Source organism: Chionomys nivalis, chromosome 1 (assembly GCF_950005125.1).
Source record: "Chionomys nivalis chromosome 1, mChiNiv1.1, whole genome shotgun sequence".
NCBI lineage: Eukaryota > Metazoa > Chordata > Mammalia > Rodentia > Cricetidae > Chionomys > Chionomys nivalis.
In genome coordinates, this window is record NC_080086.1 from 79,146,209 (window position 1) to 79,164,235 (window position 18,027).

Sequence of the window (18,027 nt, forward strand, 5' to 3'; positions counted from 1 at the left end):
CCCTTTGGTTTTTATTTAGCATTTCTGAGTATTATGTCCTTCATTAGTCTTTGACATTTTTAATTATTTTTGTACATAGTGTGATTTTTTTTCTATATATAGAATTTTGAGGGCCACAGAGATGGCTTAAGGAAGTGGTTCTCAACCTTCCTGATGCTGTGACCCTTTAAAACAGTTCCTCATGTTATGACCCTGAATCATAAAATTATTTTCATTGCTACTTCATAACTATGATTGTGCTACTGTAATGATTATAAATATCTGATATACAGGATCTCTGATATACAGGACCCCTGTTGAAAGGGTAATCTGACAGCCCACAGGTTGAGAACTACTGGTTAAGGGAACTTGTTGACCTTTCAGAGGACCCGTGTTCCACTCCTAGCACTCACAGACTCACTTCCACTGTCACTCCAACTTCTGGGCAGCTGGCATTTTTTTCTGGACTCCTAGAACACCAATACACATGTGGTACTTATTCACATATATCAGTGGTTCTGGGGTCACATATCAGATATCCTGCACAGTTATGAAGAAACAACTAAAATAATTTTATGGTTGGGTGATCACCACAAAATGAGTAACTCTGTTAAAAGGTCTCAGCATTATAAAGGTTGAAAAACACTGATATATATGAATAAAATAAAAACCTTTTGTCAAAAAGGCTGTGTTTCTACAGTGTGTTTCATTTGCTATATGAATTCATTGCTGAGTCCTCTCTCTTCATTTCTGCTGGCTACACGTGTGTTTTTGTGATAGTGATAGGAATGTAAGTTTTAGTGCTCACAAAGAAGCACTAGGGAAAACAGTGGTGCACACCAGGTTGTCTCTTCAAGTGGAGAGATAACATGTTTTCCCTCCAAAGGACGGGAATAGATAGGGCTAATAGCCTGGTAACCTGTATAGCCTCAGCTCACTTACTCCCCCACACCCTTCTCATGTGTTTACCTTGAGCCTGCTTTCTTTTTTTTTTTTTAATATTAATTTATTATGTATACAATGTTCTGTGTGTGTTTGCAGACCAGAAGAGGGCAGCAGACCTCGTTACAGATGGTTGTGAGCCACCATGTGGTTGCCAGGAATTGAACTCATGACCTTTGGAAGAGCAGGCAATGCTCTTAACCACTGAGCCATCTCTCCAGCCCCTTGAACCTGCTTTCTTTGTTAATCTATACAGCCTATCATTATGGAAGAGTCCCAATAACACTTATATTTCCAGTAGTTTTGATGTAGCCATGCTTTACTGTATACATCGGATTGAGTTCATCATTACCAGGAAACTTTTTCCACATTGGGCTGTGCTTAAATATGCCTACAGTAAATACCTGGTTTATTAAAATAAACTCTCAGAGTTGGTCTAGCACCAACTATTGAGTTATGTTGAACTGGACTGACTTCTTGCTTTTTGTGAATTGACATTCTCCTGACCATGGTGTTTGCAAAGGCGCTGCCCTACCCATCCCAATAGGTGTAGTTTTTGCCCTATTCGGTTACCTTTTCCAAAACCCAGTTATTTTGCTGTGTAGTATAGAATGTCTTGAACTTGCTATGTAGCTCGGGCGAACCTGACTCATGGTCTTTCTACTTCCCTGTTGGGATTAAAAGTATGTGTGGCCATGACTGACTTGTATGACTTCTACCAATTGCCCCATCCACTAATCCATTCTGCATTTGGATATTTTTTCTTGGCTACCTTATCTGGTTTTACTTTAAAAGAACACAGATACCACCAAATAATTTGGTTAAGTGTGTTGGTTTGAGACTGGGAGCTGTTGGTATTTGTCCTACTTGTTGGAGGGAGAGGGGCTGCTTGGTCGTTCCTGGCTCCTCAGCCCCGAAATAATCACACAAACTGTATTGATTAAATCACTTCTTGGCCCAATAGCTCTAGCTTCTTATTGGCTAGCTCTTACATATGAATTTAACCCATTTCTATTAATCTGTACATCACTACGAGGTCGTGGCCTACCCGCACAGTTTCAGCACTATCTCCAGTGGTGGCTCCATGGTGTCTCTCTGACTGCCTTCCTCCTCCCATACTCTAGGCCAAGCCAGTTCTTTATTCATTAACCAATAAAAGCAACACCTAGACAGAAGGACCTCCCACACCACCCACTCAAGAAATTTGAGCTTTTTAGGAAAGAAATGAATAAAAGTGAAGAAATCTAAATAGAACATAAGAACAGAGCATAGTGATTCTTAGAGGTTTTACCAGTACTTGGGTTCTGGGATGTACTGGTCTCTTTAAGCAGGTTTTGGCCCTGCCCAGCTCTGCCAGGTCTTAGGCTAAAGATGGAGGCAGCAAATAGGCTTTTATAACTGGGGGCTGTGAAGTTGGTTCTATTTAGGAAAGCGAACTCCAGATTTTTTTTTTTTTTTAAAAATTGCCTTTTCTGCAGCTAACGCTATAAAAACACCGTCCCTCATCATCTATGATATTATGCAGGAATTAGAGGGAAGGACATTTTCCCCACAGGACCTGGATGATGGTATGTACAGAAATTACTTGTGCTATTTCTCTAGCTCATGATGGGTGGTTTGCCTGAGTGCCATTAGAAGCCTTGTGTTGACGACAGTGTTTGTTTAGCTCAGTAACAATATTTGGATTGAATATTCTGACAAAGCCAAGATGTTTGTGGCATAGTAATATAATTAATATGAAAACAAGGTTATATCCATAGCAACCAAACTTGTGAACTTTACTTTTCAGATAAATTTTTTCAGTCGGCCATGAATGTAGTAAGTGCCATTTCCTATTTTTCCCAGATTCCTCTCTGTTTCTTCATTTTACCTGTAACTGAGTGCTTCTGCATGTCCTTTCAGTTTTAATTCTCTGGTCATGTCTTTGCTTCTACTTTCCTTCTTTTTGTACAGTCCATACTTTCAAAACTTTAAAAATCATACCCCAGCTCTATTCTTGTGTTATCCTTTATGCCTGCTTTGATAGCTTTCAGAATGGTTTTTGCCCATTAGCTTTGTAGATTGATGGAAATAGATTATTATGTTGGTTGGTTTTCATTTTATCGTCATCATAGGAGAAATTTTTTTCCTGTTTTTTCCATGTTTTCTGGATGAGTAGAGAACATCCTGTTTAAGGGCTCATGGGCACTCAGATGTAGCCCTGTGGTAGTGTATGTCACAGGATGGGAGAACTAGTAAGTATTTCAAGGCTGGTTCTTCGAGCTGTTTCATGGTGATTTTAATGGTGCACTGGAATTGTTAACTCAATAATTTTGATTTAAATTTCATAAAACTAGGATTTTTTTCCCCAAATTTTTTGTGACTTTTTTTGCTGTCGATTAATACATTGAATATTGTTAGTTAAATATTTATGCAAAGAAATATATACTTTTTTTAAGACAAGGTTTCTCTGTGTAGCCCTGGCTGTCCTGGAACTCTGTAGACCAGGCTGACCTCAAACTCACAGAGGTCCACCAGCCTCTGCCTCTCGGGCTGGGTTTAAATTAAAGGCTTGTGCCACCACCACTCAGTCCAGAAATGCATACTTTTTCATTATGTGTTGAGTCTCTGTTTGGCTTACAAGAACGTCTGGGTAATATTAGTTGCAAATTTTCAGTGTTCATCTCTCAGAGATTTAGAACTTGCTTACCAAGTACATCGTCTTTTAAATACGGGGCACAACCGGAAATTGATTGGAAGTGATCTTCAACTCAATTTCTATTAGTAAGTATGTTACTTTATATTTTTTAAAGAGAGAGATTGTCTGTGAGTGTATGCACACACTTGGTAAGCCTCCTATCTCTGCTCTACCTTGGAATTGGTAACATGCATTTGCTAGGTTTGTTGCATGGTTTCTGGGATCCAAACTCTAGACCAAGGGCTTTTAACTCTTGAGCCATCTCTCCTTTGATTTTAATCACTAGATTCTGCAATGGGAGAATGCTAATGACTGCTTATCTCAGCTCTAGTTATAGGTTGTTTGCCCATTATGTCATAGTTATTGAGCACTTGGAGATTAAAGCAGTGGGGCTGAGGAGATGGCTCCATGGGTAAGGTTCTTGTTAGGTAAGAATGAGGTCCTGAGTTCAGGTCCCAGCACCCACTGGTGGTATGTGTCTATAACCCTAGCATGAAGGAAGAAGTAGAAATACACAGATCCAGTAGTTAGATAACCTCAGGGTGGTCACAGCAGCGGAGCTCTAGTCCAGTGAGATGGACAATAGTTGAGGACACCTGAAACACAGCCTACTAGCTGTCCTGCATTCCCCGGGCCAGGCAAGCGCACCTGCATACATACATACAAACAAAGAAATGAAAAGTAGTGATAAAATGACCCGCCTCGTGTGTATTTAGAGATTTTATCTTCTTTGTTAACATTTTATAACTTTATGTGTCGTGGTTGTGTCCTTGTACTTTCAATCCAAGTAATATTTACTTCAAATAATAGTTCTAGGATCTGAGCAGACAGCCCAAATGGTCCAGCCGAGGAACAAAAGATCTCAATTGGGAAATTAATTATAGCTAGTACTTCCTTGGTGAAACATTGACCCTTGTAACTGGAAATTGTAAATAGTTTTTATTATTGTGTATATGTGCCACAGCATGGGAGTCCGGGGTGGGGGTTCAAAGGACAGCTTTGTGGAGTAATTCTCTCCTACCTTTACATGTGTTCCAGGGATGGAATTCAGGTTGCCAGGCTTATGTGGCAAACAAAATGCCTTTACCCCCTGGACCATCTCAATAACCTGAAATTAGAAACATTAAAAGTCTATGTTTAATACATGAATTGAGATTTGACTCATTTTTTACCTAATTGTTAAGCACACAGGCTTTAATCTAAACATGCTTTTTCTCTCTACAGTTCGAAGTTTTTCAGTTTGATTTGTTCAATGGAACAGATTGATGTCACCTTGAAGTGGTATAAGGACCTAATACCTTCAGTAAGAGGATTACTTGTCTTTTGTGTTTATAGAGGGCTGAGTATCTTTCCTGATGGATACTTTAAAGTCATGTTTGTACTTCTCTCTCAGGTCTTCTTTCCCCACTCCCAAACTTTGATTGGGCTTCTCCAAGCATTGGACGTGGCCAATAGGCTAGAAATGGTTCCTCAGATTTGGAAAGGTTAGTGTCAGTTTTTGCAACACCATCTTAACTTCTGTTAAGATTCTTGAGTAATGCATTTGTGTTTTTAGGACTGAAAACTTTCATTTTTAACTAAGTTAGCACATTTGTGCACTATTGCTCCTGTTATATTGGATGATTATACATGGAAAACATGCTTGTTTTGAGTAGTTCTTAAATAATGGAATCTAGGAAAGATTGCTAATCATGTAACGTACTGAAGCTTTAGTGTCCGTATCCTACCATAAAGCCTGATTGATCTGTTGCAGTAAGAATCAGTAGCAATGCTGATTGTGTTGCTAAGTTAACAGTCATGAACATAGTTGTGTCTCAGTCAGTTTCATGTGCTTCAGATATCAGTGCTTTGAGAATGGGTACTGAAGTCCTGCTCTGTCTTGCTTAAGTATTGGGCATGTACTGTGTTTTACATTGACTGCAAACAGTTCAAGGCAAAAGATCTCACTGTATAGCTCTGGCTGGCCAGGTATTCACTTTGTAGACCAGGCTGGCCTTTAGCTCTCAGAGATCCTCTGCATCCCAGAGTGCCAACCACCAGAAGTTAAAAGTCAGTAGTGGATAAAGGTTCACCAAATGTTCTGCATTTTGATGGTCACATTTCTTTGTTTGTTTTTGCTTTAAGATAGTAAAGAGTATGGCCATACTTTCCGAGATGCCTTAAGACAAGAAATCTTGATGCTCATGGCCAGGGATAAACACCCCCCAGAGGTAAGACTGTCTTGAGGCTCAAGTTCCATCATTAGATGTATACTGACCTGTGTATTTGCTAAAATTATGTCCTTTCAATGGTTGTTTCCCTGAATTTACCCATCTTTTGTTGGGTTCAGATGTGCACATCTAGATTTAGGTTAAATATGCATTACCAGTAGCAAAATACCAATCTTAGTGTTAGCCTCTAGTCTAAAGCAGGCAGCAGGAAAATAGTTATGACAGTGAATGCCAGATTATTTTATAATGAGTATTCCGGGGGCTAGAGAGCTGACTCAGTGGGAAAGCACTAGAGGATCAGGGCTCAGTTCCCAGTACCCACATCAGGCAGCTCGCAAATAACTGCACTCAAGTGCGTTGCCCCTTCCCTCCCCCATCCCCCCCACCCCCATATAATTAAAAAATATGGGTTGGAGAGGTGGCTCAGTGATTAAGGGCAATGTGCTCTTCTTTCAGAGTGCCCTGGTTCGATTCCCAGAACCCAGGTGGAGGCTCACAACTGTCTGGGACACATGCAGTCAGAACAGCCGTACACATAAAATAAAATTGGCTTTTTTATTATTAGAGTAGATTGTGTTTTTCTCTGTAATTGCTACCTGAAAAGATGTGAGGTGGCTCAGTGGATAAAGGAGTTTTCTACCAAGTCTGATGATCAAAGTTCTTTCCCTGTGACCTACATGGAAGGAGAGAACCAACCCTCACAAGTTGTCCTGACCTCTTCACATGGGCTCTGGCACCCTTTTGTGCACATCTATACACAGCCAATCAATAAATTAATGCAAAACCTTTTAAAGGAAATTCATGATATATTTCAAACATGTAGTTGACTGTATTATTGCAAAACAGGTCCAGGCTTTTTACTGTATTTCTTGTTAGTCATGCATGTGGTAGTTTCTTGGTTTTTAAATTCTTGTCAGACCAGCTAGGCAGTTCTGCTGACTCTTAGAGCCTCTAGCTTCAGGTGGCATTTGCTGACTGTGCTGCTGATATCAAATCCACATATGAAAGCCAAGATGCCCGGCAGACTGCTCTTGATTGGCCAGCCAACTCTCTACAGTGTATAGCTATCCTTTTTTTAAGAGGTGGCAGAACCCAGGAAGCTTGGTGAGTGTAAATACCAACCTTTATTCTTAAAGCCAAAACATGGACTCAGGTTGATAGATAAGTGTTCTCTAATTCAGCTTAGTGATAGGAACAAACCTGAATGTACAGTGGGGTTTTGGTGGACACTTGCGAATACCAGTTAAAAAGCAAACTTTTCGTCAGGCCAGTGTGTATGGTTTATTTGAGAAGAAGGTATCGTTCAGGCAAGCTGAGAATTCATGTTTCATTTTATATCTTTTGGTTTTCGGTGTGTATTTCATGAATGTATTGGATATCTATTGCTAGTCTATTGTTTAAAACATCTTTTTCTGAAGAAGAATCTTGTCTTTGGGTTGTAGCTCAGTTAAATGTGACCTGTTTGGCATTGTGTTGTCAGTAAAGACAAACAAAGCATTTGCATAGTCAGGCAGATTGACACACTATGAAGCAGGCTGTGATGATTGGCGCAGGGGTACGGACCTCAGCTGAGTCATGGGAGCTGAATGTATGTGTTTTGCCTTTGTCTTGCATGTGGCAGGCTGATGGCGTTCACATATATGAGACTGTTGCCTTAATCTGAGCCTGTTCTTCATACTGGGTTTTAGGGCAGACTGACTCAGGCTTTAAGAGGGAAGTAGGCTAAGCGCACCCCACTGCCTCTTCTCAGCTGCACATTGTTGGATGGATCCCTCCTGCCCTGGAGGACAGCACTACAAGCAGTCCTCATCACTGGCCACATCTCAGCTGTGCCTGTTGAGGTTGTGCAGCCAGAACTAGTTGAGCACAGGAATTCAGGGAGTCTGGGTAACTTCTCTTCAGGTCACTCGGTTTCTGAGCCTGCGAAGAGACAGAGCAGCGTTGTGTGGTTGCCACTTGTTTTCCTGTCAGCCGTCATCTTTTTCTTCTTTGACAGGAAAATGTTGGCACTTTTCAAAAAGCATAATAAGATTCCCAGGTAAGTTGACACCAAGAGGCCTCACCTGGTAGAGGCTTCAATTAGTCACATAGGCTTTGAAATTTCTTCACGTACCTAAGCCACTGCATTTGAGGGAGGGCTCTTTGGCTAGACAGGCAAGCATTTCATTCAGGGCATCCTGAGGAAGCTTTTTCTCCACTCAGTGATCATATCTCGGGGATATACAGAAGGTTATTTTGTAACTTCCCTCCAAAGTTAATGAGGATTTGACTAATAAACATATTCTCAACTTTTCCTGTAAATATTTGCCTAAAAGTTAAGGGACTAAGTTGGGGGCACTGGAGAAGTGATTCAGTGGTTAAGAGCACTTTGCTTGCTTTTACCTATGTCTTTGATAGGGAAAAAGTGAGTTGTGGACATTCAGTTTGCTTTCTTTTACAGAAGTGAATTGCTGGAGGAGTTTATGGACTCTGCAAAAGCATCTGGGAGCCCTGCTTTGGCCATTGAGGTGGTGAAGCTGGCAAGTGCCTTCAGCTTACCTGTTTGTGAGCACCTTGCCCAAAGAGTAATGACAGATTTCACAGTTGACGAAAAACAAAAGTAAGTCTGTGTATCTCCTCTTAGGGTGCTTTTCACTTTCTCAGGTACAATATTGTTCCCTTACAAAGCCAGGGGTGCTGGTGTAATAGTTGTTTCTTCTGTCATATGAACTGTTGTAAGCTTTCCTTTGTTCTTAAAACTGCTGGAACTGTGTATGTCAGAGGTACCAAACACCATATCTTTTCCTTACAGGGAAGCCCTGGGTAACCTCACTGCGTCAAACAACAGTAGCGATGGAGACAGCAGCAGTGACAGTGACATCAGTGAAGACAAAAGAAAGTGAGGCGGCCCACCACAGCTGCTGGAACGTTGGAAGTGGTAGCTAAGCAGACACAGGGCTGAAGATGTAAACTCAGTGGTGCAGCACTAGCCAGACACACGGCCATAGGACTGATTCTTCTCCAGCCCTGAGATGCCTAAACAGTGACCAGCACTATGAGGTCTGTAGCTCTTACAGAGGAATAAATCCCATACAATGCAGTGTCTGCAGACTTCATTCCCGTTAATCATCATGTTTGAGCTCACTGGCCTTTGCTGCCCACCTACTCTGTGGTGTGCTGGCCCTTTGGCCTAGAAATACCAGTTTAAACTGGTTCTCATGCAGGTATATAATTGCTGTTGTATTGATCGTATCCTAGTTTGGGGAGTACTTAAGAATAACTGTCTTAGAACCAATTAAATCAGAAGCAAGTTACGGTTTTAGGTTACACAACTGGCAAAATGATTAAATAAACAGTGATTTGGTGTGTGCTTTTATTTAAAAACTGAATATAGTCTTTATGTGTGTACATGGTCATATGGAGGCCAGAGGTCGGTGGTGTCTTCTCCATTTGTTTCTCTAGGTTTATTTTTTGAGGCAGGACCTCTCCCTGAGCCTGGAGATTGCTGGCCAGCCCTGGAGATCCGCCTGGCTTTTCTACATAAACACTTGGGGATCTGAACTGAGGTCCTCATACACACATGCCAAGCACTTTACAAAGGGAGTTTCCTCTCCAGCCCCAGCCTTGTCTTCTATACCCAAGAATGTTTGAGTTGTATGACTGGTACGGCTCTTGCCTAAGCACATGGGCTCCTCCATTTTTTTCTCCACCCTCCCCCCACAAGGCATTTTGGGCCATATGGGCACTTTAAAAGTAGATATTTAAAGTGATCAGGGGGCTAGTGATGACAAAAGGATATGAAATGTCATGACACTGTGTTGCTACTGATCACCTTGATCAACTTTATATTAATCATGTTTCTTTTAAATGATAGTAATGGATAGAAATTTGAGGTTTTCAGAGCTAAGTTCATGAGTGCTTCCGCCACTGTACAGCCCTCTCGGATAACTAAGGCATCAAGTTCTGCACTGATGAGGAACAGCTTTATCTCGTCTGTTCCCATCGACATTTACCGTCTATTCCCAAGCTAGGGCCCAGCCATGTCTTCATAAATCTTGGCGTTCTCTTACCTAGAAAACAAAGTCTTAAGTAATGGGTTTGGGGGGTTGGATGGCACTTGATTACCTACAAAGCAATTTGGGTAAAGGACAGAGAAGCTGGCTGCCAGGAAGGATGTTAACTCTGCCCATTGGCTCCAACTCTTCTGTTCCTCTCCCTGGCATTTGTGGTATGCCCCTTCCCACCCAGTCCTTGAGCACTGGTTTGAAGCCAACCATAGAAAACCCTTGACATGAGCATGTGGTGGACTTTCTTATCCACTTGATGTGTGTAGCTCAAACTCATGTTTCTTAGCAAACCTTCACTGAGCCAGGAAGTGACATGATGAATGTCCCGTCTTCTGCTTGTGTTTCTCTCATCATAGTCTTTCATCTCTAGTATTTTTGTTGTTGTTGCTTTTTTGTTTTTGAGACAGGGTTTCTCTGTAGCTTTGAAGCCTGTCCTGTAGACCAAGCTGGCCTTGAATTTAGAGATTTGCCTGCCTCTGCTTCCCGAGTACTGGAATTAAAGGCATGCACCACCACTGCCTGGCTTAATCTCCATTACTAATAAAAGGTTACGTTTTCTGTGCCAAAGTTGACCACCACTCCAGTTTTTACTTTTGACCCAGCCATGCCTTGAATTTCATTTGTCTCAGTCCTATGCTTGCTTTTTATTTCACTGGTTCCCATTCCTTGGTAATGAGATTGCACAAATTCTTAGAGCTCTACCGTTGGCCATTTCTGAATGTTTGACTCTCTGAGTGATCTGTTTGCCATGTCTACATGCCCACACTACTCTAGTACCACATTCCTAAATGACAATTAAATGGGTGTTTGGTACTATGGAACCCGTTTTCCCACTATGTACACCGTGCTGACTTTGATGGGCAAGCCATCTTGAGTGCCCAAATTGTAGCTGTGTGACACCATGCCTGGCTTTTATATGTTTAAATGGGAAAGACTTGCTTGTAATTCAGTTTCGCAGTTTTAAAACAGATGATATGGGATAGAAATTTGGAGTTACAACTCACATCCAGTTAGCACCAGAATCAAGGGGTAGGTTTTTCTTTTTTCCTTATGCACCTTGGGTTGGTCTTGAACTAATAGGCCACATGCTTAGCCTTCCTGAATCCTGGCATCAAGAGTGGGTGCTGCTTAAAACAGGTGCCAGCCCTGACACATAAGCCACCATAAGAAAAGCAGCAGACTTTCTGAGACTAAGGGCTCTAGAAATGGAGCTAGTTGGTATGATATGTGCGCGCATGAGACATGTTGAGTTCCCCAGTGGTGCAAAGCCTGTGAGGACAGGATGTATCTGAGTGACTTGTAACAGGAACTGGAGAAACTAGGGCACCAATAAAACAAATGGGAGAAAGGATTCTCATGGAGCAGGGAGGGAGGATAAAGATTGATTTACCTGTATGCAAATGTGCAGGTGTCCAGAGGACACCTGATCCCCTGGAGCTGGTGCCACAGGTGGGACCTATTTTGGGAATTTGTCCTCTCTAGTCCCTTAATATGGACTTTAATGGTTAAGTGCCTCCTCATCAACCAAGACCTTTGGGAAAACCAACTTTTCTGATGACCATAGCTGCTGTAAGAGACATAGCATCGGGCTCAGAGGAAACACTTTGTGCTCTTTCTAACAGTTACCTTCCTTCCCTCCATGTCATATCTTTTGGAAAGTATTTCTCTTAAATCCCCAGGGTTGAAATCTTTTTTGGGGGGCCAAGGACCAGAATTTCTTACTGGATTAAGATCCAAACCTATCCCCTTTTATAAGTCTGATCACATGCATGGATGGTTATGTGTACAAAGACATGTCTTGCCAGTAGAGCCCCTGGACAGGATAATGCTGATCATCTGTAGATACAGCACTGACTTTGCAATGGCTGACGTGGAGGAAGAGGGTAAATGATTTGGTATAGTCACGTGTAGGACATGGTTAAAACCTGCCAGACTTGACCAGGAGGTGACGATATGGGCCTTTATTCTGACTCCTTGGGAGGCAGAGGAGGTGGATCTCTGAGTTTGAGACCAGACTGGTCTACACAGTGAGTCCTAGGACAGACCTTGTTTCCACAAAATAAACAAAACCCCCTCAGTCTCAGTAAAGCACATTAAAGAGTGCTGCACACCTGACCTGTCCAGCTGTGAACTTTTCCCAGGATTCAGAACTCAGCATGATTTAATACTAATACTCTTGACAACCCATGGTAGTCAAGACTAAAGGTTACTCTTTTTTGTGGGGAGGGAAGGGCTTGAGACAGGGTTTTTCTCTGTAGCTTTAGAGCCTGTCCTGGAACTAGCTCTGCTGGGATTAAAGGTGTGCGCCACCACCGCCCAGGAAGGTCACTTATTCTTAAGGACAGCCTCAACCTTGTATACCAGTAGGATGTACTCTCACAGCAACGGCCCCTTTACTAGATAGTGCTTTTATAACCATTCAAAACTCATAAAACTATCAAGTTTAAAGAAACCATAACTCCTTCTCCCTGCCTCTTACATGCCTGAAAGTGAAAGAAGCCTAGACCACTGAACCCGATATATATAAGCTTCCTACCAATCAAGCCTTTTTATTTGCCTTTTGTGTTAATGGAGATGGCCTGTTCTTCTGCACTGAGTTCAAGCAAGTTACTTTGAAACTGGTAGGATTACTCATTTGGGATTTGCAGACTGCTTTTATCCAGAACCTGTTGAAAGAACAGAGGATGAATGTTAACCCAATGTTCTGTGTTTCAAGACTGCTTAAGATTCTACTGCATGAACATAGCTCATTAGTTTTCAGCCACTGGCCTTTTTCTTTTTTAAAGATTTCTGATTTTCCTGCTGCCACCTCCATCTTGCTGGGATCCCAGGCCTTCAGTACACTCAGTTTGAACATTCTTACAGCAATCAGGATGAGGTATGGTGACAGGGAAACACTGGACCCATATGATGCCTTGGCTTTGTGTCAAGTCCCAAGTGGCCGTGGTATTTGTTCACATGCAGTTTAAACGGGATGCTGCATGAAGCAGACATGCCCCACCTGACTGCTGGGCACCCCAGACTTTGTCGCACAAGCCCGGTAGCTTCCATTTTCCTGAAATGGAGCGAGAATGCGAAGCTCTCCATTTCACTTTAGCAGTTAGCCCGGGCTAGGCACAAGCAAGGACAGGCTAAGCAGGAGTTCCCTTCCTTTTAAAATATAATGGAGGTAGGTAGCACTTGGTCAAAGCCATTGTCCTAAAATTTGAAAGCCAGGGGCTGGGAAGATAGCTCAGTCTGTGAAGTGCTTGCTACAGGCAGGCCTCAAGAACCTGGAGCTCATCCCCAGAGCCTACAAGCACCAAAAAGTCATGAATGCGCATGCTTCAAACACTGGCCATCCAGCCTGGCTTACTAATGAGTTTCAGGCCAGTAAAGGCCATGTCTGAAAAACCAAGTGGAGGACGCCTGCACACACAAAAACATCTGAAGCCTTCATTACTTTGATATAGAACTAAAAGGAAGCATTGTGTTGCTTGCTTCTGGTGAGCTCAAAGAATCACATCATTTGACACCCACCCGATTTTCTGAGTCTGTGTGGCCCTGAATGGCCTGACTTGAATGTAGGCATGAACCATAATGACCTAGTCACATGTGAAGAAAGCCTTTCAGGGTTTGAAGAGAAACTAGATTTCCTTACGATCTAGTATATTCTTGTGATAAGAACAGAAGCGCTCGGTTTATGTGACACATTTTACAAAATAACGTACTTTTGAGATGTAATCCTATTAGAGATGGGAATAGGGAAGTGAACAGTCCAGGTAGGCGCCCACAGTGCATCTACCTTCAGAAACAGGGCAATCCACATGCAGGTGCTCCAATCAGACACACTGTTACCAAGCCAAAGGGCAAGCAAGGTCAGTGCTGTGCAAAGACCTCAATATACCCATTTTGAGAGGCTATAGGTGTGCAACTATAGAAAGACAATACAGAAAACTGCTCTGATGCTTTGTTGGTATGTTTTCTAATACCCCAGCAAAAAGTTAAAAACTGGCAGGATTTTTGTAGAGATGGTAGTATTCAGAGTATGAAGAATTAAGTCAAAAAGTAAATAATGTTTCTTCACTATGGCAACTGCCAAACTCAAGACTTCACTGGCAGTCTGGCTAAATTCTGATTCCAGGTTCATAACCTCCATCTACTGAAGATCCTCAGTCCAGGTACTGGGAAGCAACACCACAGCAGGAATAGTGAGCTCAAGAACTCTGATAGAGTACAGATGTGTGTGTGCTGGATCCCAGTAATGCAGCTTTTCCTCTGGGGAACTATCGACTACTTCTTGTACCTTTCAATCACTGAGTGCTAGGTCGCCAACTATACACATACTGGCACTTGGCTTCTACATCACTCTTGACTTTGACCATCAGGAGATCCATTCACCCAAACATTCAAAGCCAAAGCAGCAGGCCTTGGATTTCAGGTTAACCAGCTCCCAGCTCTGAAACTGTGACCACAAGTCCCTACCACTGGCTGCTTCTCATGGAAGCTTTCTGCTCACACAACAAACTGGAAATAGCAATTTGAAAAGGGATAGAGTACTCAGTTTTCATTGTGTTGCTTTATTCAGTTTGCTCCAAGGGCAGAATCAATAGTAGGGATCACAAACATTATTTTGAGTGGCTCACAAGCCTGATCAGTAAAACCTGAAAAACAGGAAGTGTTACACAAGTTGCAAATAAAGCCTCCTGGAGTTCATTGGCATGATAGCAGTGTAAGGACGGTAAATGCAACAGGTGTTAACATCTTGCACAGGACTTGGAACCTGCTCACTTCTAGACAATTCTGGGACCCTTGTTGCAAACCCTGCAGATACCAATGCTGATTTTCTTTGAATTGAAATATGACATTACACAACTCTTCCTAGGCCTTACTCTTGCTGCACTTGAGTGGTTCCTATTCCTACGGCGCTGGCGTATGCAGTCAGGATCTCCACTATCTGCTTAGTTTCTAGGGTCATTCGAGCCTCCTTCAGCCAGTCCTGTGCCACTCTTCTGGACTCCCCTTTCAGCTGATTGACAAACTTTGCTGCCAGCTCCAGGTCACCATGCTCAATACAATAAGAGGCATAAGAGAGCAATTTAAATGTGTTTATATCCTCGGGGTAGAGCTCTGTCGGTGGCTTCAGCTGCTTAGGCGGGAACAGGAGCAGGGACTGCAAGTAGGAAAGGAAGTATTGGTACAGGCTATTTCTGGTTTCGTCAATCATCGCTACCCTTCGGGCTTGTTTTTGAACAGCATAGAAACGGGCTCTTAGGGTCTCTTCACTGTATACCCCCCTGGTAAGGGATTCTGGAGGAATGGCTGCAGTTAAAGCCTGGGTAAATTCATTATCAGAACAGTTGACTCTGATGGCCTCAACGGCACTCCCCAGTGGGACGGTAGGTGTTTCTGCAGATGAAGTCTTCATGCTGTACTTTAATGCCTCCACTGAAAGCCAGAGCTGGTGGGCTTTTCTGGCTTCTTCTTCAGCAACTGCATGACCTACAAAAAAATAAATAAAGTAAAGACATTTTTCTGTCTTCTTCACACACACCCCAGATACACCTTGAATAATCTATATCCAACAAGTTATCAAGGCCAAAGCCAGACTTTTTACAAGGTAACAGGAGATGACACGGTTTGACGAGGACCTGATTCTAGTAACACTGAAAATACTGGAAGGGTGTAAGTGCACAGCACAATTCCCGTCTTCCTATGAGATCCAGGACAATGGCTCTTTTCTGAGGAGGATGGTAAGGTCATTCATATTTGCAAGATTTCATTTTTCTTTGGCAAGAGTATATATCCCTGGCTACTTTTGAACTCTATGTAGACTAGGCTGTCCTTGAACTCAAAGATCTGTCTGTCTCTGCCTCCTGAGGCATATGGCAATACCTGGAGATTTCTAATTCAGACATTTTTATATTTGGTAATTTGGTGGCGGGGCAGTCAAATGACAGGATTTCTTTGTGTAAGCCTGACTGTCCTAGAACCCTGTAGACTAGGATGGCCTCTGCCTCCCTCTCAAATTGTGGGATTAGAGGCAGGATGGCCTCAAACTCAGAGATCTACCTGCCTCTGCCTCCCTTAAAGGCACCAATGCCTAGCCCTAGGCCAAGAATTTCAAGGCCACCAGTTTGTCCTAAGAAAAAAGTAAAACAAAACACATAAAGATTTCAAAAAAGACTTAATGAACTAGGAATTAGAGGATGACTCAGTGATTGAGAGCACTGGCTGCTCTTCCAAATGACCCAGGTTCGGATCCTAGCACCCACAGGAGGACTTGCAACTCTGTCCGTGACTCTAGTCCCAGAGGATCCAACACCCTTTCCCGGCCTCCTTGGGCTTGCCTGCGTGTGCTGTACATGCAAGGCAACATATACACATACGTACAATTGCTTTTTAAAGTATTTTAACTAAACTAGATAATGACGTTCCTTATGTATTGTGTTTACTTTTACTGTCATGTGACAGAAGGATTCGAGGACACTGCAAGAAGCCCATCTATGCATGACTTTCAATGTGGCACAACCACCATACAGCAGTAACCACCCTCCCCAATAACCCTGCAATATGAGGGAAAGAACCTTGAAAACGGTATCTGTGTCATATGTTATTTTAATTTAATTTTTGGGTTTTCTTTTTTTCCAATTTCTTCTCAGAACTCTGTTTAAATTTGTCAAATCTGGGACTTGCCAAGAAATGAGTATCATATAGTGGAGTAGATACGTGCCCCTGTTATTTTATTAACAAGGCATTATCCTGAGAAACTGTGCAGGGTAAAACTGAAACAGCAAAGGAAACTCACTCTGAACAGCCTGTTCTATTCCCCTCAATCTGGCATAGGCAGTGTTTATGTCCAGAGTAAAGTTGTCAACTTGTTCTTGACTGCGTCGACGAAATTCTAACTCTTGTTCAGACAGTTTCTCAGACAGGCCCTGAAATAAAACACAGACAGTGTACAGAGAACTAACGCTGCTACTGTGCTTGCCTCTCAGCCAGATACTAGTCTTCCAGAAACCAAAAACTCTGAGTACAAAAGGAGCTTTAAGAATCCCAAAACATAACCAGATGTGGTATACACCTTTAATCCCAGGACACAAGAGGTAGAGACAGGCAGATCTCTTGTGAGTTTGAGGCCAGCCTGGTCTACAGAGTGAATTCCAGAACAGGCTGCAAAGCAACCCTGTCTCAAAAAAAAAAAAAAAAAAAAGAAAAGAAAAGAAAAGAAAAAGTTTTTATATTGCCACCCAAACATATCGGATCAATATCTGATCACAAACAACATACCCGATATAAGAATTGGTTCTTTTTTTGTGTGTGTATGGTTTTTCAAGACAGGGGTTCTTTGTAGGTTTGGAGCCTGTCCTGGAACTAGCTCTTGTAGACCGGGCTTGCCTCGAACTCTCAGAGATCCACCTGCTTCTGCCTCCCAAGTGCTGGGATTAAAGGCGTGCGCCACCACCGCCCAGCAAGAATTAGTTCTTTAGATTAACAAAAAAAGCATATTCCACTAAAGCTAGGTAACACTAGCAATCTATTATTATTATTCTTTTCTTTCTTTTTTTCTTTTAGTTTTCTCAAGACAGGGTTTCTCTTTGTGGCCCTGATTGTCCTGGAACTCACTTTGTAGACTGACTTGGCCACAAACTCACAGAGATCCTCCTGTCTCTGCCTCCCGAGTGCTGGGATTAAAGGTGTGCGCCACCACTGCTTGGCTTAATCTTATTCTTATCCTCTTAAAGAGTACACTTAAAGGAGAAAGACAAAGGCTACGGCGCAGCTGTACAGAACATGCATAGCATGTGTGGCTCTGGGCTCCATGCCCAGCTGCAACCCACAAATGCACGGAAAGGAGAGCTCATAAAGACTCAAGTGAAGATAGAGATGGAGAGGAGAGAGCTGAAGCCTCACCACAGGTCCTCACCTGCTCAAATTCATACTTCAGTTCCTGTTCTTGCACCTTGAGGACATCTCGTAGATGATCAGTGTGGGCAGCGGCCTGTCGTCGCAGCTGGGTCCTCATTTCATTCTCCATGGCATCTCTGACTTCCTCCACCTGCGAAACCAAACATAGATTAGTTCTCAACTTTCCATATGTACATTTAGGAAAAGGGAAAGACAGTAAAATAACAGACCACAGCTGTTGACGGGAACCTCTTAATGTGCCAGGCATAAATACACAACTTTAACA

At 42.5% G+C, this 18,027-nt stretch overlaps 2 protein-coding genes and 1 non-coding gene across 12 annotated transcripts in view; 2 read left to right on the top strand and 1 right to left on the bottom strand.

The window, feature by feature from the left end:
• Nucleotides 1-10,248, top strand: part of Ptcd3 (pentatricopeptide repeat domain 3) — a 34,251-nt gene extending 24,003 nt beyond the window's left edge. The window contains exons 15-24 of the mRNA XM_057768421.1: nucleotides 2,400-2,489; nucleotides 2,711-2,739; nucleotides 3,578-3,684; nucleotides 4,823-4,901; nucleotides 4,992-5,082; nucleotides 5,723-5,808; nucleotides 6,764-6,912; nucleotides 7,805-7,846; nucleotides 8,249-8,407; nucleotides 8,600-10,248. Of these exons, the coding sequence (XP_057624404.1) occupies nucleotides 2,400-2,489; nucleotides 2,711-2,739; nucleotides 3,578-3,684; nucleotides 4,823-4,901; nucleotides 4,992-5,082; nucleotides 5,723-5,808; nucleotides 6,764-6,912; nucleotides 7,805-7,846; nucleotides 8,249-8,407; nucleotides 8,600-8,690 (923 nt within the window). The 3' untranslated portion in view covers nucleotides 8,691-10,248. The remainder of the gene's footprint in view (nucleotides 1-2,399; nucleotides 2,490-2,710; nucleotides 2,740-3,577; nucleotides 3,685-4,822; nucleotides 4,902-4,991; nucleotides 5,083-5,722; nucleotides 5,809-6,763; nucleotides 6,913-7,804; nucleotides 7,847-8,248; nucleotides 8,408-8,599) is intronic.
• On the top strand, nucleotides 7,340-7,476 carry LOC130889867 (small nucleolar RNA SNORD94). The gene has a single exon (XR_009058654.1). It is a non-coding gene; the product is annotated as a small nucleolar RNA SNORD94 (small nucleolar RNA).
• Nucleotides 10,249-14,392: 4,144 nt separating the features above from the next.
• Nucleotides 14,393-18,027, bottom strand: part of Immt (inner membrane mitochondrial protein) — a 41,444-nt gene continuing 37,809 nt past the window's right edge. For all 10 annotated transcript variants that reach the window (XM_057763872.1, XM_057763856.1, XM_057763849.1 and 7 more), the window contains 3 exons: nucleotides 17,761-17,892; nucleotides 16,642-16,771; nucleotides 14,393-15,335 (listed from right to left, as the gene is read on the bottom strand). In XM_057763872.1, coding sequence (XP_057619855.1) covers nucleotides 14,722-15,335; nucleotides 16,642-16,771; nucleotides 17,761-17,892 — 876 coding nt within the window. In that variant the 3' untranslated portion in view covers nucleotides 14,393-14,721. The remainder of the gene's footprint in view (nucleotides 15,336-16,641; nucleotides 16,772-17,760; nucleotides 17,893-18,027) is intronic.